The 26,248-nt window shown below is 37.8% G+C and overlaps 1 protein-coding gene across 1 annotated transcript in view; it reads left to right on the top strand.

The window, feature by feature from the left end:
- The first annotated feature begins 5,552 nt into the window (after nucleotides 1–5,552).
- LOC150083394 (putative phosphatidate phosphatase) overlaps nucleotides 5,553–26,248 on the top strand; it is a 95,882-nt gene continuing 75,186 nt past the window's right edge. The window contains exons 1-2 of the mRNA XM_090378494.1: nucleotides 5,553–5,690; nucleotides 16,578–16,729. Of these exons, the coding sequence (XP_090234620.1) occupies nucleotides 5,630–5,690; nucleotides 16,578–16,729 (213 nt within the window). The 5' untranslated portion in view covers nucleotides 5,553–5,629. The remainder of the gene's footprint in view (nucleotides 5,691–16,577; nucleotides 16,730–26,248) is intronic.

Here is a 26,248-nt window from a genome sequence, read left to right as displayed (position 1 = left end):
AAAAAAAAAACCCACTTCCACTTTACCCCCCTGTTCGTTCAAAAACCTGTCCAGCTGAGCCTTAAACTTATTTAGGCTATCAACCTCCACCACAAGGGATGGTAGTCTGTTCCACCAACCAACCACCCGCTGGCTAAAGGCAAATTTCCGCACGTCTATCCTACATCTGTCTTTCGTCAATTTGAATTGATGCCCTCTCAGGTGATTATTCTGAGCAAGAGGAAGAATCACATCAGCATTGAGCATGCTCAAACCATTCAAGGCTTTATACACCTCTATCAGATCACCTCGCTGGTGTCTAGTCTCCAGACACTGTAATTTGCAAAACGTAAGCCTTTCTTCGTAAGAGCACCCCTTTGTTATATTCACTAATCTTGTTGCCCTTCTCTGTACTCGTTCCAGCAGCTCTACATCCTTCTTGAAATGAGGCCTCTAGGCCTGTATACAGTACTCTAGGTGTGGCCTGACCATTGCCTTATACAAGGGAATAATCACCTCCTTATCCCTGCTGGAAAAATTCCTGTATATCAATGACAATACTCCATGAGCTACACTTGCAGCCCGTCTGCACTGCTCAGAGAACTTCATATCTGCCTGCACAACCACCCCCAAGTCCCTTTCATTCTCTACCACTGTCAGTGTAGTACCACAGAGTTGATACGTTTCTCTGGGGTTGCTGTTTCCCATGTGTAATACTTTACATTTGTCAATGTTAAACTTCATTTGCCACCTCTCAGCCCATCTGCTCAACCTTTCCAGATCCTGTTGCAGCAGCATAGTGTCAGTAGTGTCCTTGACAACCCTGCCAACCTTTGTATCGTCTGCAAACTTGGACATTAAGCTTGATATACCATCATCAATATCATTTATAAATACAGAAAACAATAATGGACCCAACGCTGAGCCCTGAGGGACTCCACTAATAACATTAGTCCAGGATGAGCAGTGTCCATTGATTACCACGCTCTGTCTTCTCCCCCTCAACCATCCCTTTATCCATAGCAGCAATTTGCCTCCAATGTTACACTGCTCCAATTTGTGTAGCAGTCTTCCTTGTGCAACAGTATCAAAAGCCTTTCTAAGATCCAAGTATATAATATCAAAGTTATTCCCTGCATCCAGTTCTTTTGTGACTGAATCATAGTATCCAATCAAATTGGTCAAGCAAGACTTCCCCTTAACAAAGCCATGCTGTGTCCGAGCTATAACTGAAGTCTTGTCTAAATGATCCTGCAGTGCTTCTTTAACCAGTGCCTCCATTAATTTTCCTGGAACAGAAGTTAAGCTCACAGGTCTATAATTACTTGTGTCAGCTTTTGATCCTCCTTTGTGAATTGGGGTCACATTTGCATATTTCCAGTCTATGGGTATCTCCCCTGAGTCGAAGGAAGCTGTCATAATTATGGCTAAGGGTTTGCTTACTTGCTTTGCTGCCTCCTTTATTATAACTGGATAGATCCATCCACCCCGGGTGCCTTTCTTGTGCTTATCTTCAACAGTTTCTCCTCCACTTTACTCCCAGTTATTTCAAGATTCTGTAGCTTACTGCTAGTGTTGAATACACCTCTGGCATTCCCCTCACTGAATAACTCCTCATGTGTGAATGTCGATGCAAAATATTCATTTAGTTTGTTAGCTACCTGAGCAGGATCATCAACAGTTGACCCATCAATATCAAGTGGACCAACCTGATTCATCCCCTTCCTTCTAGAGTTTACATAAGTAAGGAACTCTTTGCTGTTTTTCTTTGCATCCCTTGCCAAGGATTTCTCGTAATCTGCCTTCGCCTGCCTAACCTCCTTTGTAACTTGGTTGCATATCAACTTGTATCTATCATAAGCTTCTATGTCATGTGTTAATTTGTAAGTATCCCATGCATTTTTCTTCTCTGCCATATGCCTCATTAGTTCATCTGACATCAATTTTGGCCTAAACCTTGAACAATAATTATAAGACTCTCTGTTTTACTGGCCCACTCTATTGCCCTGTACAGTTTCTTATTATACTCATTAGCGTAATTAGGCCTATAGCACACTCCTATTTTCAATTTTGATCTCCCAATGCTTATGTCACACTAAACTGACTCGATATTGCACTGTTCAGCGATGTCGACTGGCTTCACTTCCTCGGATTTTATGTGTTTCTTAACTAATAGCATAACCCCTCCTCCCTTCCTATTCTTTCCCAGACGTTGTACTCCCCAAATTCGAGTTCTGCATTCCTTATTTCTGTGTGACACCACGTCTCTGATATCCCAACAATATCCGCCTTTGATGCTTTGAGCAATACCTCAAATTCATCAAATTTATTTACCAAACTCCTAGCATTGGTGTGCACGCAAGTATACATGCTCCTGTTCCTATTCTTAGCTACCCTAACACAACCCATGTGTTTACTTGGACCGCAATGACTCCCAGCAGTCTCTGAAATGTCCTGCATCTTGTTTTCCAGACTTCTGCTCATTCCAATAGAAGCAGTGCAAGAATCACTTTCACCTCTGGCAGTGGCTACTGTTAATCTATTAGTCCTTGTATCCCCCCAAGCTAGCAGTTTTCCGACCCCCCTAACACTGCCTCGATAGCACCAGCAAATATTCTTGCATCCTTTCTATTTAAGTGTATCCCATCCCTGTAGAAGCAGTCTCTCCTGTTAACAAGTATAGACCAGGCTGAAAAAAATTCTACCCCTTGAGCAAGAATTTTGCACAAGGTGTAGATCTTTCTTGCATCGCATGCCACTACTACTACTACTACTACAATCTTTCCAATGCCGAATTGACGACAAGGCTCTCATCATATACTCCTTCCTATCGTGTCTGGGCAGAATTGCAGACACTTTCAAATTCAACCCGAATTCACGGCTTTTTTTCAGCAGTGACCTGTACTTGTTAAGTTATTCTGCCCGTCTCCTACTCTTAATATCATTAGTGTCAACGTGTACAACTATATCACCTTTTGTGCCCTTAAAAATGATATCCGCTCTACAACGTCATCAACCTTTGCTCCTGGTAGACATACCCTGGTCCTGTTCCACCTATCCTTTTTACAAAAAAAAAAAAAAAAAAATTGTTATTTTAGGGTTGCCCGTAATTAAATACATTAATCCGTATTTGTGTCTGTAAATTGCGTACGTTCTATGGTCGAATTGCCTGTTTTGCTGGACGAAAAAACCCTGGTTACTGGGGAAAAACCTTGCTATCTACACCTGAGACCGACTAACTCAGCCACGGAGTGAAAAAAGCCCATTAAAGCTCCCCGCGGCATCGACGGGATTCGAACCCAGGCCTTTTCCACCCGGCGTGGGGAGGACGGTGACGATACCACTGTGCGAGCGGCGCAGACGATCCTTTTTACAAAGCATGTTCCCCGTTTCCCTGACAATAGAGTCACCAACAACTACTAGTTCCTGTGGGACCAGCGCATTCTGCCTTGGGGGTTGCCGCTGTCTTGCGTGATGACCAAGTGCAAGCTCTGGCGTTGATGTGGGCAGCTGAGAGCTTGATGGACCCTCAATTTAGATTCATCTAGGGAATCCACCCTGTCCTTCAAGCTCTCATATAGGCCCGTAACAATGCTGAGTTGTCGCCTGATTTCGTTACACTCCTTGCATCGCGTACACACAAAGACATTCCCCATGGCAATATCATGTCCCGCACCCGATTGTTCCACAAACATCATGCAGGCAATGCATTTTAAAAGGCTGTGATTCAGAGGGCAACTGCCTCCCTCAGTTCTCCTCTGAGCCTCAGCACTCCCATTAGCTTGAGCCTTTTGCTTTGCTGCTCTGGTCTGAGTCATGATTTTGATTTAATTTCAATAAAATTTCAATTTCAGTACAAAATTATAACCCTAAACTTGTATCCAAACACAGTTATATAACGCTATATATATTTTTTTCAGTATCAAGTATTATCTACGCGTTCCCTTTATATCTGGCATATGACAGATCAAAGAGATGTGGCATATGCAACAAGTAACGAACATCCCGGTCATTGTGTCAACCACTGGTATGGTGCCAAAGACCCTGCATAGCAGCCTAGCAGCAATAGGTCTTTTTTTTTTTTTGATTTGGTAGTTGTTGGCGCATCGGCTTCTGTGGCCATATTGCACCTCCCTAGGTTTTTGCAGTACTTTGATCCAAGCCCGAAGCGGGAATCGAACCCGCGATCTTTGGGTTGCCGGGCAGGTACTTTACCCACTCGGCTAGCCCGGTCGGCCAGCAATAGGTCTGCCAGCGAACACCTACAAGAAACTGCAGAAAGTCCTAATCCTGAACACCTGTAGGCTAGTCAGATATTTCCTCGACCAACAATAATACTAGACATTACAGTATACTGTGTACTTGGCAGTACCCGTCACGGAGTGGGGTCCCCCAACCAGGGAGAAATAATATAAGAGCAACATAATAATACAGGAAGGCCTCGCATAACGCGAGTTCGCATAACTCGAATTTCAGTTAACGTTATTTGAAAAATTATACCACTTTTCACTTTATACGATGCAAATTTCCAGTTAACGCGATCTTTTTTTTTTTTTTTTTATGCGACAGTTGAAAAAGATTTCAATCGCGCGTTAAGCTTACCGCGAGTAGTTTTGTATGCAATAAAGAGTTCTTCTAGTACTGTCAATAAACAAACGTTTGCCTGCTGCCCGCCTCGGTGTATTCCATCGGAAGAAGACGTGTTACTTGTTTGTCTCCTGCTAATAAAGTCAATGCATACTTGCATAAAAATTCAAATTTTTAAATGAGCAGGATGAAAATGTTACCGCGAAGGAGATAACGGTAAAAGAATTAGATGAAATCTTTCGTATCGCATAGAACCTCAAACAAAAGTTTTGGTGTTCTCTGCGATATTTATTTCGCCAGGGCCCAGAGAAGATTGTTGTCGGCTATTGGAAATTGATTGATGAAAAGAGAAAGTCAACACTGTTCAAATATTTCCGCAACAGTCATTTCATCATTGTGTATTTTATGTCAGAGGTTCCCAAACTTTCTCGGTTCACGGCGCTCTTAGTGTCTCAGTAATTTTTCAAGGCGCACTCAGACCAAAAGAAATACCTAACAGTTCCGCTTAGTAGTTAGGTCCAAACAACTTAATAAGAAATGAAACTGTGAACTACCTCGCGCTAGTAGTTCGCGCGGTGTCCGACAGATGTCGAGTATCGCTGTGTTTTCCTCGAAAATTTAAAATATTCCGCGGCGCGCAGTTTGGGAACCGCTGTTTTATGCAATAAACATTGAATTCCATAATTATTTTCATTATCTTTTACATTGTATACAGTTAAAAATTTATTTAAAAGATATTTTTAAAATTCTTTATGGACATTCCAGAAGGTCAAGGACCAATCATAATTTTTCCTATTGATTATTATATTCGATTAACGCGTTTCCGTTATGCGCGATGCGCTCGCGGGACGAATTAATCGCGTTAATCGAGGCCCTCCTGTAATAATAATGGAACAGCTGACCGAACATGGTGGGAGTGAAAGTTCTACCGTAATAGTCTATTTCCTCAGTGAACCGGTGGTGGTGCTAAGATCGATTTTGTACTACTGTGGGTGCACAGAGTAGTGTGGGAGTCAACTACTCAGGTGTGGTTGCTATGATCAATTGAGTCTCTCAAATATCAATGCCTAAACAGAATATTTTGCTGTGGAGGGTAGTTTTGGACGTCATCTGCTTGTCGGTTGGTAAGGGAAACAGCTAAAATTTTTTTTGTCAATAAGTTATTCATGTCTTCGATGCCAAAATTTTTCTGGATCACCACAACGAACTGTAGTTCATTTAGTAGCGAATATTCTTGTTGGCCAAAGTTAAAATTTTTTTTTTGCTGGTGCAGCAAAAGCCTTAGGCTTCCTTGTATCATAGGGCTAATGATAATAAAAAAAAAATAATAAAATTTATGCTCCTTCCATTTCATAACCAAACGAAACGCGTAGTAATGAGTTTTTCTTGTGATAGTGATTCCATTTATGGAACTATAGCTTTCTAATAGTCGTTAAGACTACTGTTACCAATCGGGACAAAACGTCTCCTGACCGGTAATGTTTTCCAGCAATCTGGTAAATTCTTCATATCAACAGACCTGCCAAGACGCTACAAATGGGGGAAACCGTCAAGTAGGCCGTATTATGCTATGCTATACTGCATCCGGAACGACTGCAGCATGATAGTAGTAAACGAAGAGGTTTAGGTAGCACGTGGTAATTTGACGTTCAGTGTTTATTGCGTATGTAAGCTCCGGAATGATCTTGTTTTTTAAATAAAAATTTTGCAATTTAAGAAATGATAATTGATTTAACAATAGTCATACTGTTTCTACTTTCAAGAATAAACCAATGTTTGGATAAATATACTATTGCTAATTCCAAAGAGCAATTCATCAAACAAACGCATTGCATCAACTGCCGCAGATCGATTTCGGCAGGATCACACGCATAGTGTACCCTTACATTACAGAGTAGTAAATTAGTAACATAAGTGGCCACTCTTATTGACGATAATGTTAATTTCTGTTAGCCGTTAACGCAGAGTAAGTGAGGCGCCTCCGTAGCCAGGTGGGAAGGCGCAGCAGTGCGTAGCACAAGCTTCTTGATTAGACCGGGGTTCGAGTCTGTCACCACCAAATACGGAAAGGTCAGGGAATAACCACCGCATATCCCGGAGCAATATGGCCTTAGTTGCTAATGCTCCTAAAAAACAAAATAACAGCGGAGTAAGTGAAGTTTTACCCATTGTGGGAGCAGAGCAACAGTCCACGAAATTAGATGTATTTCATGGGAGTGCTTGTCAACATTTTAAAATTGTGTTGTATGATACATCAGTATCTTCATAAACTATGTAATTTACACAAAAAGTTATCGCTCTATATAAGAAAAAAAACCCTGAAATGTAAACATCAATAACGGTTAGTAAAAATTCCCAGACAATTTTATTTAAATGGAGATACAAAAGAAACTTTTGTTGACAGTTATTGGTAGTTTCAACTGTGCATACAGATGAATAGCAAGAAATGGTTGGAATTTGGGTCAAAATGACCTAAAAGGTTTTAATACCCCAGAGGCTCACATCTGCTGAGTTATGGGCTTGGCACACCCAGGGTCCTGAGTTGGATATCATCATTCTTCTCTTTCTTGGTGATTCCCCCTCTTCTTCTCTGTCTCACTCTCTCAGGGTAATTTGGAATTTTTTTTTTTTTAGCTGGTGCAGCATAAGCCTCTGCTTCCTTACACCATATGCTAATAATAGCTGAATGGTAGGGTCAGATTACACATATTGCTCATTCCTTTTAAAACTTTTTATGACTGATTTATTTATTAATTTACTCTTTTAAATAATTTATTCATTTGCCCTTTTTAAATGTATAATTTTTATACATTAATAAAGTTAAAAAAATTTAATCTCTCCTTAATGAAAATATAGTTTTTTTTTTGTTTTTTTTTAATGAAAACCTGAAAGGTGTTAAATGAAGTGCATGAAATGAAGGTTGGGAAGACAGAAGAAGATACTTGTTGACATTAGACTTCAATTTCTATAGATTATAATTTTCAGAAAATACACGTGAAGGAAGGTTGTTGTTCCAGAAAGTGGAGCTGACCTTTGTTTTCTAGTCATGCAGATCCAGCAGTCAAGATGCTGAGGCTTTTGCAATTACTAATGACCTCACTCAGATTGTTTATTTACCTACCAGAAAGCAGAATTGTAACCACACAGCCAACACTCTTGATCTTTTTCTCAAGAACAACCCTTCCAATTACACAATTGAGGTGACTGGTCCTCTAGGCACCTCTGACCATGACTTGGTGATGGTCTTTTCTGTAACGAAGCTGTGCAAAAAAACTGCAAATCATGGTAATCAAGCATTCCAGTCTCTTGGCTGTAACTTTTGTCCATTTCTACTCCCACCTCTGTTAAAACCTGGTGGTTCTATTGCCACCTCAGCTAAAAATAAAGTATTCTTGTATGTAAACCTTGATAAACCACCTCCTACCATTCCCAGTACACTTCACTCACTGCCTCCTGTAGTCTTCCTTTAAAAGGATGTCAGAAGAATTTTGAACAGTCTTGATGCCAAAAAAGTGTGAGGTCCTAATTGTATTTCTCCACTTGTTTTCAAAACCTGTACTTCTGAGCTTACTTCTGTTTTGTGTTGCCTTTTACACATTCTTATTCCACTGGTATTTTCCCATCTGCTTGGAAATTTGCTCAGATCCAGCCAGTTCCTAAAAAGAGTAACAAATCCCTCCCATTCAGTTATTATACCATTGAACTTCTATACTTACTAAAGTAATGAAGAAATCCATTAACTAACAACTTCTAAACTATCAAGAAACCTTCCATCTGAACAAATGATTGCCAGTATGGATTCCACCAGTATCGATTCATTGGTGACATTTGGCTTATGTTACCCATCTACAGACAAATTCACTGGACGTTTGGTAAAACTGAAGCAGCTGCTCTTGATACTTCAAAGGCTTTTGATCATGTTTGGCATAAAGGTCTTTTAAATAAGTTTCCATCTTATGAAGTGTCAACTGTTTCTTGTAATTGAGTATCCAATTTTCTCTCTGACTGCTTACTGCATATAATGGTAGATGGCTTTCTTTCTTCTAACTTCTTCACTATTTGCAGTGTTCCCCAAGGTTCAGTTCTTTCTCCCACTCTTTTACTCTTGTATATTAATGATCTTCCATTGAATGGAAATCCTATCCATAGTTTTGCTGGTGATAGCACATTGCATTCTACCTTTCAGTTTGAGAAACCTTGCTTTGCGCAAACAACTTCAACTTCTCAAATATCCACTACTAATTCCTTAAATGCTGATCTCCAGGTAGTTCTTCAGTAGGATAAAGATAACGTAGTTGATTTCAAGCCTTCTAAAACCCAGTCCTGTCTTATATCTTGCAAAAAGGATTCTTCTGCTCCTATCATTATCTTTGATGACATTCTGATTTCTAGGCAAGATCATATATCTCTATTGGAGATTACCCTGACTTCTAATTTCTCTTGGCATAAGCATATTATTACAAATATTGCTTCCTTTGCATCTAAAAAACTGTGTTTTCTCTTGTGCTCGGCGTTACTTTTCTTCCAAACAGCTGTTCATTCTGCACAAATCACAAATCTGCCCTACCACAGAATATTGCTCCCATATCTGGGAACAATATTCCGTGGTAGGGCAGAACAATACTCCCTCAGGTTTCTAGATTCCATTCAAAAGAGGTCAGTTAGGTTAATTAATGAACCATCTCTAACAGTGTCTCCACTCTCTGTCTCATAAATGTTCTGTTTCTGCTGCATGGCTTTTCTATAGACACTTTCATGGGTACTGCTCTTTTGAATTGGCTTCTATAATTTCCCCTCTCTCTTTCCAATCAGTCTGAACACATGCTGCAGCCAGTCACATTCCTTTTACTATCCAACTTCAAACTCACAGAACCAGCTTTTCTTCTTCCTCATTTATTCCTTAAACTTCTTTTTTTGGAACAGAAATCTACAGATCTACAGAAATTTAAGTCTAATGTCAAGAAGTATCTTCTTTTATCTTCTCACCCTCCAACCCATGCACAGTACTAAGTGCCATAGGTTCTTATACCTTTCGTCTTTGAAGGTTCCATAAAAAAAAAAAAGCACAGTAGAAGAATAATTGGCTCTGTGGGTTAGAAGTTGGACAACAAATGGATGTCGACTGGTTGTCACACGTTCGGACTAGTTTGGAAGAGAGAGAGAGAGAGAGAGGGGGGGGAGAATTATAGAAGCCAATTAAGAAGAACATTGCCCATGGAAGTATGAGGTATGACAATAAAGTTCTCAGACTGGTGCAATAAAAAGGAACACAAAGTGAAGGAGCTCAAAAACAGTTTTATTTTTATTCAAAGTAATCACCAACTGATTGAATGCACGTATTATAATGTTGTAAAAATTCTCTGAACAGAGTCAGTGAAGGAAGATATCCAAAGAGATGATGCTCTGTTCAGTGGTTTTGTTTTTCTTTAAGCCCTCAACATCCTGAAATCTCTTTCTTTTCAGGGCAGTTTTTACCTTGGGAAAAAAAAAGGAACAAGTCCGCTGCTGCTAGATCCAAACAGTAGGATGGATGGTTGATCTTTTAGATGCTATGTTTCATCAGAAATATGTTTACAACAAGTGCAGAATGGGCAGGGACATTGTCATGCAACAATAACAAGTTGCCTTTTGCTCATAATTGCATCCTCACTCAGGAAAAATGCTTTAATAGTCTTTGAAGCACCTGTATGTAGAGTGCAGCATTAACTCTGTCTCTCCTGTTCTGGTACAAATTCCTTGCGAATCACACCGATTGTCAAATTATCGGTGTTGTCTTGATCCTGGACTTCCTTAAGCAAAAATTTTTGGGTCTTGTTGATTTTGAAGTCAACTGCATGCTCTGATGCTTTGTTTCTGGGTTGTACTGAAACACACAACAGTCATCTCCAGTAACAGTACAGTCAAGGAAATTAGGATTGTCTTGACAAGCATGGATGTTGTCTTTGCATGATGATACTCTTTGTTGCTTCTGTTTATCCATGAGGCTTTGTGACACAAATTTTGCATGTTAATGCACACACACGTTTTTGTTGTTAATGTATATAAATCCCATTTGCTTGTATTATGATTGAATTTTTCAGCTTTTGTAATATTGTGTTAGAGGAGAAGCTCAGAGTTTGCGACAAAGGCTTGGGATGGTTTTAGATTATCTCCTTGTATTTTTCTTTTAGCCTGATCAGCAATTGTCCTTTTAATATTTTTTTCAAAGGTTTGCTTGCTTTGCTCAGGTACCCCTGTGTTGAGATTTAAAAGCAGCAGCAGTTGAATTTATTTAAACATTTAATACGGAAGGTGTTTTCTTTCGACAGTCAGTGTGAGTGATAGGCTTAACTGATCGGGCTAGAGGTGATCCCAAATTGAAGCTATTTCTTCCTAGGTGTGCACAGAGTTGTTAAAATTTTAAAATTCCAAATATTTTTATTTTATAGAATGGGTGAGCCAGTTTTGTAGTACAAACAAGAATAGTTCAACATTCACTTTATAGATGGAGCCACAGGAAGATGTTACTGTTAAACAAACAGTTGTAAAGTATTTACAACTGTTTTACTTAACAAGTATTTAAGGGCAAAGGCCTCATGCTACGAGGTAGAATGATTAATATGTAGGTTAGTGCAAATGCATCATTTTAACATGGCTATCTACTAAAGTAGTTAAATTAATTAATTAAATTGGCATCATTTTGGTTATATCTCATATTGTGACTGCCTTCACAACGAGTTGCCATGGTATTGTATGCATTTGCACTAACCTACATATTAGTCATTCTACCTCGTAGCATGAGGCCTTTGCCCTTAAATACTTTATAGTCTATATCACTATGCACCATCAGGCATCTCTCATATTGTGAAGTTATACTTCATAACTGAGTTGTCACTGTTGCACACAAGGGTACCTGCCCACCCACCAAAGAGAAGCCAACAGGCTTTGAAACGGTGCCATCAGGGTGGTGGTATCCGCTGAGAATAAATAACAATAGTCTTCTCCACTGGCGAAGTGTTATTTATTCGAGGTAGTACAATACCATGGCAACTCGTTATGAAGGCAGTCACAATATGAGATATAACCAAAATGATGTCAATTTAATTAATTAATTTAACTACTTTGGTAGATAGCTATGTTAAAATGATGCATTTGCACTAACCTACATATTAGACAAACAATTGTCTAAGTTGATAAGGCATTTTTTTTCTGATTAACAATTTGCACTTTAATTATTTAAATGATTAATAATTTACATGTTCACACAATCATGTCCTTTGTTCCAAAAAAAAAATTAAATAATAAAACTCTGCTACCATTTGCAAAATTGCCTACCTTAAAAGAAAGAAATAATCCATTGCACTGCTTGTTCACTATATGACCCCATGTTGTGCATGCGAGCTCATACACTCATTACCATTCATTACATTTAATACATTTAAAACATTCAGAACTCATCATTTATCATTATCAATTCAAATTTATTTGTTTTTTGTTTTTTAAGGCGAGTAATAATTTAAGGATTTAGAATTATGTCACAGTCAGGAAGATGTGTCCTCTGCCATGCTACTATGATTGGTTGTGTTGAATGTACCTTGTGGCGAATAAGATACATCCCTTTTCGTGTTTCTGCAAATGTATTCAGGATCGGTCTGAAATAGTGAAATCAAAGAAAATATATGTTTCCGCAGATACAAGAAATGACAAAGGATTCAATGCATACTGGCTTACAACAAAACACGCACTACATTTATTTAGAACAGCTAGAGAAAACTTTAAATTCGCATACTAATGAGGGAACGAAATTTAAAAGAGAAATTCAGGTACGTATTAGTTTCAGGTCTGTGGTTGAGAATTTTTTAGAGAACAATATAGATCTGGACTACCAGACTACTGTTTAAAATACGTTGACGAACTTCAAGGAGTTGGGCTGCAACATGATTGTCACGGTACATTTTCACACTTCACATTTTATTTCATTAAACACATGAAGGTGAGGTACCAGAGGAATTGTACTGTACAGTAGAAGCATCTGCAAGAAAACGAAAGAAACAAAACACTAATAATGAAAGTTTGACCGAGTGTTTAAAGTGAAAGGTGAGTTTTTAGTGTACTTTTTAATATTTTGCCCTTTTCAGTAGTATTTTATAGAGATGGCAATGAATTGTCCAAAAATTTTCGGGAAAATATCAGGCAATAAAAACTGTGCTACCAGTTGCAAAGTTTTTGCAGCAGGTAAAGCTTGGGAAAATATCAGGCAATAAAAACTGTGCTACCAATTGCAAAATTTTTGCAATGGGTACAGCTAGAATACAGCTATTTGCATAGAGAATTAGTTTTTACTGTACATTTTAATATTCTGCCTTTTTCAGTAGTATTTTATAGAGATGACAATGAATTGTCCAAAAATTTTCGGGAAAATATTTGGACAATTCATCGCGAAATTTTACCAAATGCCCTAAGGTAGGCAGTCTAACTGCATGTAGATTTGACTCCATCCAATTTGACTTTGCCATTCTCATTTAAGAGATGGCAGTTTCCTATTTGGCTGGCTATAAATAAAAGTCAAAGGCAAACGTTTGATAGAGTTGGAATTTTGCTTACTAACACTGTATTTAGTCACGGCCAATTGTATGCAGCAATGTCTCGGGTCAGATCATTCCAGCATGTTAAGATAAGGTTACCAGAAGGGCACAAGAATATAAAAAATGTTGTTTTCAAAGAAGTATTATAGAGACTGTACTACATTTTGTACTTGTGAAATTGTTACGCAATGTGCACATTTTGAATAATCGGAAAGGTGGTGAAACGAAAGAAAATTTATAAGTTTCCCCAGATACAAGAAACGAGAAAGGATTCAATGCGTACTGGCTTACCTGCTCATGACAAAACATGGACTACATTTCTTTAGGACAGCTAGATTTAAACTCTGCTACCAATTGCAAAATTTTCACAGTGGTTACTGCTAGTATCTGCACTGGTCAACATAATTTTTTTTTAAGAATAAGTATTTTTTTCAGTATCCTTAGTTCATTTGCTCTCTCAACATTTCTTGTAATTGCAGCCTATTTGTACTTATCTGGTGTCCGTTCCTAGATAAGTGCAACAAGGAGAACCCACACTTCTCTGAGGAGCTGAAACAGTCCATATTATGATGTGGGCTGTATTTTAGTCAGTTTAGAGGAACAGCCTCATGCTGTCAAGAGCTTTAGAACATTGTATAGGTAGGACGTTGTCTCATTTTGTGTGCAAAAAAATGATCAGCATTGATTATTCATGCATTAAGAATTTGCAGATAAAGGAACCACTAGGTGACAGTGATTACAGTGTACTGATGTGGGATTTACTTAAAGATGTAACTACTATCAAGGGTAAAGGGAAGGGTTTTTGTTTTCATAAAAATGACTACAGTGGTCTCAGACAGTTTTTAAATTCTATACAGTGGGATCAACTGATGATGTTATCAAAGGTGAATTCTAAATGGGAAGCCTTCAGGAACTTAATCTTGTAGGCTACTAGGCTTTTCATACCAACTAAAAATACTGTTCAAGGTTCAGGCCTAAATGTATGTCGGATGAATTAATGAGACCGTAGCAGAGAAGAAAAATGCATGGGATGCATATAAATTATCAGGCAACACAGAAGCCTATGGCAGATATAAGCTAGACTGTAATCAAGTCACAAAGAAGGTTAGGCAGGTGAAGGCAGATTATGAGAAATCTTTGGCAAAGGATGCAAAGAAAAACAGCAAAGAGTTCGTTACTTATGTAAACTCTAGAAGAAGGTGGTGAATCAGATTGGTCCACTTAACATAGATGCTCCGACTATTGATGATCCTGCTCAAGTAGCTGAGCAGGATCAGCTACTTGAATGAGTAGTTTGCATCTACATTCACACATGAGGAGTTATTCAAGGAGGCGAATGCCAGACGTTTATCAGACTCAAACAGGAAGCTAAGTGTTTTGTAATAACTGAGAGTAAAGTGGAGGAGAAATTGTTGAAGTTAAACATAAAAAATTCACCTGGGGCAGTTGGAATGTATCCACTTATAATGAAGGGAAGGGAAGTAAGCAAACCCTTAGCCATAATTATGAGAGCATCCTTAGAAGCAGGTGGGGCGCCTCCGTAGCCAGGTGGGAAGGAGCAGCAGTGCGTAGCACACACTTTTTGAATAGACTGGGTTCGAGCCCGTGACCACCAAATACGGAGGATGCGGAAAGGTCAGGGAATGACCACTGCATATCCCTGAGCAATATGGACTTAGTTGCTAATACTCCTAAAAACCAAATAACAGAAGCAGAGGAGGCCCCATGGACTAGAGATATGCAAATGTATTCCCAATTCACAAAGGGGGTTCAAAGAGTGACAAATAATTATAGACCTGTTAGTTTAACTTCTATTCCTGGGAAAATAATGGAGGTAATGGTTAAAGAGGGGATACAGGATCACCTAGACAAGACAGCAGTAATGGCTCAGACACAGCATGGGTTTGTTAAGGGGAAGTCTTGTCTGACTAATTGGATACTACCATGTGATCACAAAGAAACTGGATGCAAAAAATAATTTTGATATCATATACTTGGATTTCATGAAAGCTTTTGATACGGTTGCACATGGAAGACTGCTGTACAAATTGGAGTGGCATGGCATGGCATTAAGGGCAAGTTACTGCAATGGATAAAGGGATGGTTGAGTGGGAGATGGCAGAGAGTGGTAATAAATGGACATTGCTCTACATGGACTAATGTTATTAGCAGAGTCTTCCAGGGTTTGGTGCTGGGCCTATTGTTGTTTTGTGTATTTATCAATGATATCGATGAAGGTATATCAGGTATATTAAACACTAAACACAGGATCTAGAAAAGTTAGGCAGATAGGCTGAGAGGTGGCAACTGAAGTTTAACATTGACAAATGTAAAGTACTCCATATCGGTAGCAGTAACCCAAGAGAAACACAACAGCTGTGTGGTACTACACTCGAGAGGTGGAGAATAAAAAGACCTGGGGTAATTGTGCAGTCAGCTATGAAGTTCTCTGAGCAGTGCAGACAGGCTGCCAGAGCAGGTCATGGAGTTTTGTCAATGATATATAGGAATTTTGCTAGCAGAGACAAGGATGTGATTATCCCTTTGTAGAAGGCAATGGTCAGTCACATCGTGAGTACTGCATACAGGTCTGGAGGCCTCATTTTAGGAAGGATGTAGAGTTGCTAGAACGTGTTCACAGAAGGGCAACAAAATTGGTGAGAGGAATGAAGGGGTGCATTTATGAAGAAAGGCTTGAGTTCTGCAAGTTGCAGCATCTGAAGACTAGGCACCTGCGAGGTGATCTGATCGAGGTGTATAAGGCCTTGAATGGTTTGAGCAGGCTCAGTGCTGATGGGATACTTCCGCTTGCTTAGATTAAGAACTTGAGGGGGCATAGATTCAAATTGAGGAAAGACAGTTGAATAGATGTGTGGAAGTTTGCCTTTAGCCAGCAGGTAGTTGATTGCTGGAACAGACTTCCATCTGTTGTTGTGAAAGTTCAGCCTTAAATAAATTTAAGGCTGATCTAGACAAACATTTTGAGTGACCGGGATGGATGAAATGGGAAGGGGGTTTTTTTTGGCTGCTGCTGTATAAGCTTGCTTTCTTGCATCATATGCCCCAACTAATGCAAAAATGAGACTTGCTGGTAATCAATGCATTACGATGGTGCTTCACATGTTGCCTCATTGTTTATTCATTGCTGTGTACAAAATGAGGCTATGTCCTGTCTGTACAGTAGTATTTACATATTTAATTTTTATATTTTGTGTCATATCTTGAATACGAGTTTAAATTTAGTCATTAAATGCAACCTATCAGGTTTGTATTTAAACTATGTATTGCATCTTCTCTCATTATTGCAATTACTTTAAATGATACAGATATCGTTAATTTAGGAGAATTTAAATATTAAAGAAGATAATAGAAAATAAAAATTTTAATATAAATGTGTAGTTATGCCACTGTTTTATGTATTCACATTCATTATTTTGTTATTTTCAGTGGGAATCCCAATCCTTATATTTTACCTTGTTGGTAGGCCATTTAAAAGAGGATTTTACTGTAATGATGAATCAATACATTATCCTTATAAAGATTCAACTATATCCAGTACAATGCTTTATACAGTGGGAATATTTGTACCTGTCTTAGTGGTAAGTATGAGGAATTTTATTTTATACAGAATATAAAGTTCTAAGAAGTTTAAAATTTTAGGAACATTCTCCTTTTGCCATTAAAGCAGCATTCTGTAACTGTAATTTTAAAAAAAATGCGGAACTGGCAAAACTCTGAAAACGTATCTTTAAAAGTCGTTACGTCATTGATAGTTTTAAATAATAGTGTTTGGATGTCAGAACAATAATGCATTATAATATAGTGGGATGTTGATTATCTAAAATATCTGGAGATTGACTAGTTTTTATATGTGCATTAGCATTAGCATATATGCATAAGTATATACATTTCATTCAGGTTATTTGGGACACATCGGGACTAGTGCATTTTGGCCCAATTAAGCGGTTGCCCCAATTATCCGAAGTTTCACATAAATAGTTAAAAATACAATGTAAAGTACAATCAAATCATGTTATGACGAACTCAACACAGTAAAGTACCATTCACTATACGATGTGCAGTAAGATCCGGTCATTGTGATCACGTTTGTGAATTGAATTTTAATTCTATTAAACAGCGATTCTAATTAGCGAAAATAGGAGAAATATCCACAACCTATAAAAGTAAAGATATATTAAACACAAATTTACCCTTTATTACCTTACCAATTAAAAATTAAATGATACGTGAACATCGGAAGAATATACGTGATAATCGGAATAATTAATACTTACTGTAATATGTACATACTAACTAGTTGACATTTGTGGGCGGGGGTTAAAATTTAAAACAGTAAAAAGATAAGCAATCAATAACAAAGAACACGGTGCACACAAATTGCAAGTAACACAATACGTGCAAGTGAAAACGGAGTAACGAGTTACAAAGCTTTAAAAGTAGGAATGCAGAGAAGATCTGAAAATTAATTTTTTTATATGATTGAAGATTTCATGGAAGTGTAAACACATTTCACCATAATAACCCACAGAATTCCAGCTGTCGGTATTATCGCAAATTCAGTAAGATCGAGTTTACTGTCCGTTTATGATAGATTTCACTAACAGAAAAGCCCAATAAACAGGCGACTGCTAATTGTTTTTGTTTTATGGTTGTGACCCGACCTCCAAAATTTCGGCCGAACCACATGGTACCATTGGAGACAGTCGTAGGGTAATCTCCAGTGCTGCGGTCTCCTGCCCTGATTAAATGGCATGCTGTCCCAATTAAGCGAAGTAAACCCTGGCTATTTTCTCGATTGGTTTCTGTTTTTTTAATATTTGCCCCAAATAAATGGCTGCCCCGATTAACCGGTGGCCCAAATAACCGGAATCCACTGTATATGGTCTGTACATCCATGTGCATGTAACAGAGAGAGACTTCCAATGGACAGATTTTCATGAAAGTTTATATTTGGTTCATATAGCAAGATTTATCATGCTATCCCAAATACCATTCAAATTGAACACATGTTAGCAAATACAAGCATCAGTCTGGGAACCTAAGAAGAGAAAAAGAATTAAGGTCCATTTTGCAACAAAGCTATTTGCCAGTTCAAGGCATCCTTGAATAAAACTGTATAAATATTAAAAAGGAACTGAGAGAAAATTTTCAGAATGTTTCAAGTGAAATAAGGCTAATTTCAGGTAACTTAATTACATTATGAAACTGGTTTAATAAGGTAACTAAATAAATAATTAAGTAACTGTAAAATAAACAGATTTTGATAGAAAACTTAAAAGAATCTTTGGTAGCATGTCAAGTTTATGATAGGTATTTATCAAACAAAAGAGACAAAAAAGTAACAAAAGACATGATTCAAGGTATTGAAGGGGCTTAAAGGTAATTTAAAATACAGGGATTGTTAAAAAGTGTCCCTATGTAGAGGGCTCTGGAGTGAGTAAAAGTAATCTTGTAAGGATAGTAACAGGGACAATAAAGAATGCGCTCGCCATTTATTGCAAGCTATAAAAAATTAGTTACAAAATTTGTCACTATATGGCACTGTGGCGCCATATAGTTCAATGTGTCCTCCATTTTGGTCAACAACAGTTTCCATTCAAAGAACAGCATTTTCTACAGCAGAACGTAACATGTCAACTGGAATAGCCAGCACATGACGTGTAATGCTGTCCTTCAGATCTGCCAGAGTTTGACATCTTTCCCGATACACCTGGTTCTTCAAAAAACCCCACAACCAGAAGTCACATGAGGTGAGGTCCGGTGATCGGGGTGGCCAAGATGTTTGGAAACAACAGCTGATGACCCGTCCGTCTGTAAAGTGTTGCCTTAGCAATCTTTGGACACAATGGTAGATGTGGGGTGGCACACCATCTTGCATGAATATGGTATCTTGAAGGCACCCACGTTGTTGCAGCTCTGGTATTGCTAAATTTGCCAACATTTCATATTATTGCTATTCAGTGACGGGCCAAATTTCATAATATTGCTATTCGGGCCAAAATGCACTAGTCCCAATGTGTCCCAAATAACCGGAATGGACTGTACTTCACTCTAACACAGAGTACAAGTTACTTTGTAACTTCTACACTAAAAAAAAAAAAAAAACTCTGCCTGCCATTAACAATTAAATATAAACATCAATAAACATTCACTTAGTTTTTCAGATTGTTTATATGAAGTATAAATGGAAGGCAGTACAAAGGGAAAACAGATTTTATAATTGGAAACCCATAAATTTCATAATCAGAAACACTGATGGTTGAGACATTTAGATTTCAAGACAAGGGGGGGGGGGAACTCCTTGCTGTTTACAATGGAATATAAGCATAGATTTAGTTTTTCAAATTTTTTATATAAAGTATATATAGATTGCAGTACAATAATTAAGTCAGTACAGTGAGAAAACAAATTTCATAATAGGAAACCCAGGCATTCTCAGCACCGCAACATCTGACTGAAAGAGGACTTAAAAAATGTTGCATTGTGTGCTTAATTATTAAATATAAACATCAATAAACATGGATTTAGCCCTTCTGATTGTTTATATGAAAAGAAATAGATGGTAGCACGATAATTGTGTATGATAATTGCCAGTATAGATGGAAAACAAATTCTGTAATCGAAAATGCTGATCGATGCACTGGACATGATACTGGATTGGAAGTGGAATTTTACGATGTCATGCTGGGTGTGACACTGGAGTGCAAAGAGTTAATGATAGCGTACAAACATTTTCCATTGGATTCTAACTACTTAACGGAAAAATATTAGTTATGCCACTTTTCAGTATAGAGCTCTTTACTAAAGCAATAAAAATATTAAAAAAATTGGTTACTAATATACAGGTTTGTTAAAATTAAAGTATCCCTATGTGGAGGGCTCTGGAGTTAGTTCTAAGGCTCATACTGAAGAGAAATTTGGATAACAGGTACAATAAAGAATACGCTCACCATTTATTAGAAAAAAAAAATTAGTTACAAAATTTGTCACTGTATGGCGCATAACTATCTTAGTTACAATTATGCAAATAACTTACATTATTTGCATAATCGTAAGTTATTGCCACAGCACCACTACTCAGCTCTACGGTACTATATAAAAGCAAAGCATTCTCTTCAAAATCATACAGCAGATGTTTGCCTGCAGTACAGCAGTAACACCAACAACATTGCAGGAAAAAGTGCTATTAGTGAAACTGTACTATCAGAACAGCAACAATGCAGCTGCAGCTATCAGAGAATTCCGGCGTCAGAAGCGCATAAGGCGTGGACCTATGGCTGTTTGTGCTGTCCGCAAAATGATTGCGAAATTTGAAGTGACGGAACATCTTGGTGTTCAACCAGGTAGAGGTTGAAAACGAGTCGACTCCTCTCGTGTTGAAGATGTGGCTATAGCTGTCGTGGATTTATCAAGTCAATCTCCACATGGTAGCACAAGTGTGCCAGCTGTTTCTTGTGAAGTGGACATGCCGTATTTCACTGTAGTAGTAGTAGTGGCATATGATGCAAGAAAGCAAGTGTATGAGCTTATGAAGCATCAGCCAAAAAAAAAAAAAAAAATCACAAAATCACACCATTCTCTCCAAATGCCTGTCCAGTTCCTCCTAAAATTTATTCAACCTATCAACTTCCACAACAATAGTCTCCAGCCACTGCAATTTGCAGAACTTAAGCCTCTCTTGGTAAGAGGCTTTTACCCTTCATTCCCCTCACCAATCTTGTTGCTGTAAGGCTAGTAATGTGTCAAGTGTTGCGATACTATCCTTACAAGATGCACATACTATAGCAACTAAAGCATGGCGATGCAGATATTCGTTCCACATAGCATTTCAGTTTCTGGCACAAATGACAGTGGATATCACTTGGCCATGGAACATCCTTTGGAGTGATGAAGCCCACTTCTGCTTAAATGCACAAGTGAATAGGCAACAGAAAACCCTCGAATTATCCAAGGGGTCCCACTGCATTCTCCAAAAGTGACAGTGTGGTGTGGATTTACGGCCACATTCATGATCGGGCCATATTTTTTGAACAGGTAACACCGACTGGACCCCACTGGAACAGGTAACACCGACTGTAACGTGATTTGATAGGTAGCATAGTAAAGTACCGTTCACTATACAATGCGCAGTAAGCACCGGTCATTGTGATCACGTTTGTGAATTGAATTTTAATTCTATTAAACAGCGATTCTAATTAGCAAAAATAGGAGGAATATTATCCACAGACTATAAAAGCAAAGATATATTAAGCACAAATTTACCCTTTATTACCTTACCAATTAAAAAATTAAATGATACGTGAAAATCAGAAGAATATACGTGATAATCTGAATAATTAATATGTACTGTAATATGTACATACGAACTAGTTGACATTTCTGTTCACTGACATTTGTGGGTGGGGGTTAAAATTTAAAACAGTAGATAAGCAATCAATAACAAAGAACACGGCACACACAAATTGCAAGTAACACGATATGTGAAAGTTATTGTTGTTATTTGGTTTTTAGGAGCATTGGCAACTAAGGCCATATTGCTCCGGGAATATGCGGTGATCATTCCCTGACCTTTCCGCATCCTCCGTATTTGGTGGTGATGGGCTCGAATCCCGGTCTAATCAAGAAGCGTGTGCTATGCACTGCTGCTCCTTCCCGCCTGGCTACGGAGGCGCCTATGTGCAAGTGAGAATGAAGTAACAAGTTACAAAGCTTTAAAAATAGGAATGAAGAGAAGATTCTGAAAATAAATTTTTTTGTATGATTCAAGATTTCAAGGAAGTGTAAACACATTTCACCATAATAACCCACAGAATTCCAGCTGTCGGTATTATCGCAAATTCAGTAAGATCGAGTTTACTGTCCGTTTATGATAGATTTCACTAACAGAAAAGCCCAATAAACAGGTGACTGCTAATTGTGTTTATTGTTTTATGGTTATGATCTCCAGAATTTCTACTGAACCACGTGGTACCGTTGGAGACAATCGTAGGGTAATCTCCAATGCTGTGGTCTCCTGCCCCGATTAAATGGCATGCTCTCCCAATTAAGCAAAGTAAACCCTGGCTGTTTTCTCGATTGGTTTCTGTTTTTTAAGATTTGCCCCAAATAAATGGCTGCTGCCCCGATTAACCGGTGGCCCAAATAACTGGAATCCACTGTATTTAGACATGCTGTAAAAAGCCAGTAAAGGGCCTTTTTTATGGCGAAATTGAGAAATTGTTAGACATTCCTGAAGAAATTGGGGGGGGGGGACTTAGACAAATAAGAGCTTTCGATTGTTTCATATGGTGTGACTGGGCATGTGTTTCATTAAATGAACTAAAGATTATTGCAGTTATTATCAGCATGGGAATAAATAAAAAAATTGGTCTGAAGAATGGACAGCCAGAATTACATTTTTCAAGAATGTGTTTAGCAGCAAGAGATTTCTGCAGATATTTTGGATGTTACATCTGCCCCACCCACAAACAAGGAATTCAAAGTTGGGGCTCTAAAGTAAAAAAACTTATTATAAACTTATCATTATATAAAAAAAAAAACTTTTTCCATTAATATCATTAGAGAGAAGAGTGCAAGTCATGAATGCCAATAGCAGATATTAATGCCCAGCATAAGAAATAGGTGGTTGATAATACTACTAATTATTAGTAAAATGATACATTGAATAGTACATTATCAAGGGCTATCACCATTCAATACATCCAAATAATAATCACCAAAAGCTATCTGCTTCTAATTGCTACTTACCAGTAACTGCAGGAGCTAAAGATAGGCAAGAGGCATTAGTAAGAAAAAGATAATGTATTAAGGGTTTAGTAGCTTACTGGCAGAATAACAGCTAGCCTAATAGATGTCAGACAGAACAATTATATACACAAATTATGTACATATAATGAAGAGGCAGTGTTATAAGAGAGTAAGTAATAAGCCAAGGCTAAATTAGGTAAAGTGAGGGAAGAAATAGGATAACAGTAATACAGTCCATTCCGGTTAATTGGGACCCATTGGGACTAGTGCATTTTGGCCTGATTAAGTGGCTGCCCCAATTATCCGAAGTTTCTCGTAAATAGTTAAAAATACAATGTACTCCCCCCCTTTACAATTGGTTCACTGTCCAATCAAATCACGTTACGATGGAGTCACCATTGTAAAGTACCGTTCACTATACGATGTATAATAAGCGCCAGTCATTGTGATCATGTTTGTGAATTGAATTTTAATTCTATTAAACAGCGATTCTAATTAGCAAAAATAGGAGGAATATTATCCAGAGGCTATAGTAAAGATATATTAAGTACAAATTTACCCTTTATTACCTTACAAATTGAAAAATTAAATGATATGTGAAATTCAGAAGAATATACGATATAATCGGAAGAATTAATACGTACTGTAATATGTACATACTAATTAAACTAGTTGACATTTCTGTTCACTGTCATTTGTGGGTGGGGGTTAAAATTTAAAACAGTAAAAAGATAAGCAATCAATAACAAAGAACACCGCATACACAAATTGCAAGTAACACGATATGCGCAAGTGAGAACGGAGTAACAAATTACGAAGCTTTAAAAATAGGAATGAAGAGAAGATTATGAAAATTATTTTTTTATATGATTGAAGATTTCATGGAAGTGTAAACACATTTTACCATAATAACCCACAGAATTCCAGCTGTCGGTATTATCGCAAATTCAATAAGATCGAGTTTACTATCAGTTTATGACAGATTTCACTAACACAAAAGCCCAATAAACAGGTGACTGCTAATTGTTTTTATTGTTTTATGGTTGTGACCTCCAGAAATCCGACCGAACTACGTGGTACGGTCGGAGACAATCGTAGGGTAATCTCCAGTGCTGTGGTCTCCTGCCCCGATTAAACGGCATTTTGTCCCAATTAAGCGAAGTAAACCCTGGCTATTTTCTCGATTGGTTTCTGTTTTTTAAGATTTGCCCCAAATAAACGGCTGCCCCGATTAACCGGTGGCCCAAATAACCAGAATCCACTGTATCTCAGTCATCTTCAAATACTCCAATAATTCAGAGGGGATAAAAATTAGAATATAAAGACTTAAAAAGAGAAGAGCAAAGCATAAGCCAGTGGTACTCGTATGTACCGGGAGAGTAGCCACCCATCCCACAATGTGTCCTTCTGTTTCGGTAAAGCATAGAACAGTCATATAATATGTAATGAATCAAATAAAACAAACTACAGCCATTCCCCGACTTATGTAAGGGTTGCATTCCACAGAACTCAATGTAAGTTGAATTTTACGCAAGTCGGAATTTCCCTAAATGCTTATGCAGCACTTGCAACTATGCGTACTGAATTTGATTGAAGCAAAAAAGAAATGTTCAACGAACATGTGAATAGAATTATTTATTCAATTTTTTTATCTCATGCACAGGAAATATTACAAATATTTCAAAATTATAAAATTACAAAAATAGAGAGGAGACACGCATAATGTCAGCAAGTTTACATTACGAGCGCCATTGAGAGAATCAACTCTCCAGCTGATAAGCACGCCGTTGTGGAAGTTGAGGGCTGTGGAGATTTATAAGGAGTTTTTTCCAACACATCACAAAATTTCACTGCAGCTGCAGAATCGGCACTGGCAACTTCACTGCATACTTTAATGTTTGGGAAATTAGCACGATGCTTGAACCTATTAAACCACCTGTTGTTTGAGACGAACTTAGCTTGGCGTTCGCCATACTTATCCTTAATATCTTCATAAATACTTCTTGCTTTTGCTTTTGCTTGAATGGCCATTGGACTTAGGGGCACTTGCTTCTGAATCTGATTTTCCATCCATATTATTAATAGCTTTTCCATCTTCGATATAGCACCTGAACACTGTTTTGTGATAACTATTGATCTTAAATGTGTTGATCCTTTAACATGTTATTTTATACGTGCACTGTCCCAGTGAATAGTATGAACTGTTGAAGCAGCGAGACCTAATTCCGTGCAATAGATGACAAACTTTGTCCTGCTTTGTACTTTTTAATCATCTTCATTTCTAAATCAATTTTGTTTAGTTTCCTAGCGCTGCCAGCACTTGCAATTTCCATTGGTCCCTTTCCCTTCATCATTTTAATAAGTAAATAGGAATGAAGAGAAGATTCTGAAAATTTATTTGTTTTTTATAATGATTGAAGATTTCAGTGAAGGGAAAACACATTTCACCATAATAACGTAAAAACCCACACAATTCCAGTTATCGGGATTATCACAAATGCAATAGGATCGAGTTTACCACCCATTTATAATAATAGATTGTGCTAACAGAAAAGCCCAATAAACTGGGAACTGCAAATTGTTTTTATTGTTTTATGGTAGTTATTATTGTTATTTGGTTTTTTTTTAGGAGCATTAGCAACTAAGGCCATATTGCTCTGGGATATGCGGTGGTCATTCCCTGACCTTTCCGCATCCTCCGTATTTGGTGGTGACGGGTTCGAACCCCGGTCTAATCAAGAAGCGTGTGCTACGCACTGCTGCTTCTTCCCACCGGGCTACGGAGGCGGCTTTTATGGTAGTGACCTCCAGAGATGTATTTTAAAAATATATCACAAAGGCATTCAAAATTGATTCTTATAATGGAAAATATGATAATGATGAAAGTGTAGTGCAATTTCCATTATAAAAATGACCTTTTAGAGAGATAAATAGCTTAGTTATATAGCAAAAATTTCAACTTCCAAGGTTTTGGAACGAATCACCAAAAAAAAAAAAAAAAAACAATGTGTTATTGGGTTCACATTACTATATTTTCGCAATACCTCCATTTATTACTACTGGATACAAAATACTTTTCCACAATTTTAAGTTTGCACAAGCTGGCAAAAACGTACGTAAAGTCGAATTTTCGTAAGTCGAGTATTCCGTAAGCCGTGGAGTGCCTGTAATAGGAATTTTGAGAATACTGAAAGCCCTTAAGTTAAATGAGAAATGAAAGCATCAAATAAGGGAAAGAATGTTTATTTATAGAAAAATTAGAGGTGATATAAAAAGGCACACGAGGAAAATGATTGACTTGTCTGAATTCAAAAATGGTCACATTGTTGGTGTATTTTAGCAGGGTCATC

Source organism: Mastigoproctus giganteus, chromosome 7 (genome assembly GCF_048544385.1).
Source record: "Mastigoproctus giganteus isolate SK-2022 chromosome 7, ASM4854438v1, whole genome shotgun sequence".
Classification (NCBI taxonomy): Eukaryota; Metazoa; Arthropoda; class Arachnida; order Uropygi; family Thelyphonidae; genus Mastigoproctus; species Mastigoproctus giganteus.
This window is presented reverse-complemented; position numbering and strand designations above follow the sequence as displayed.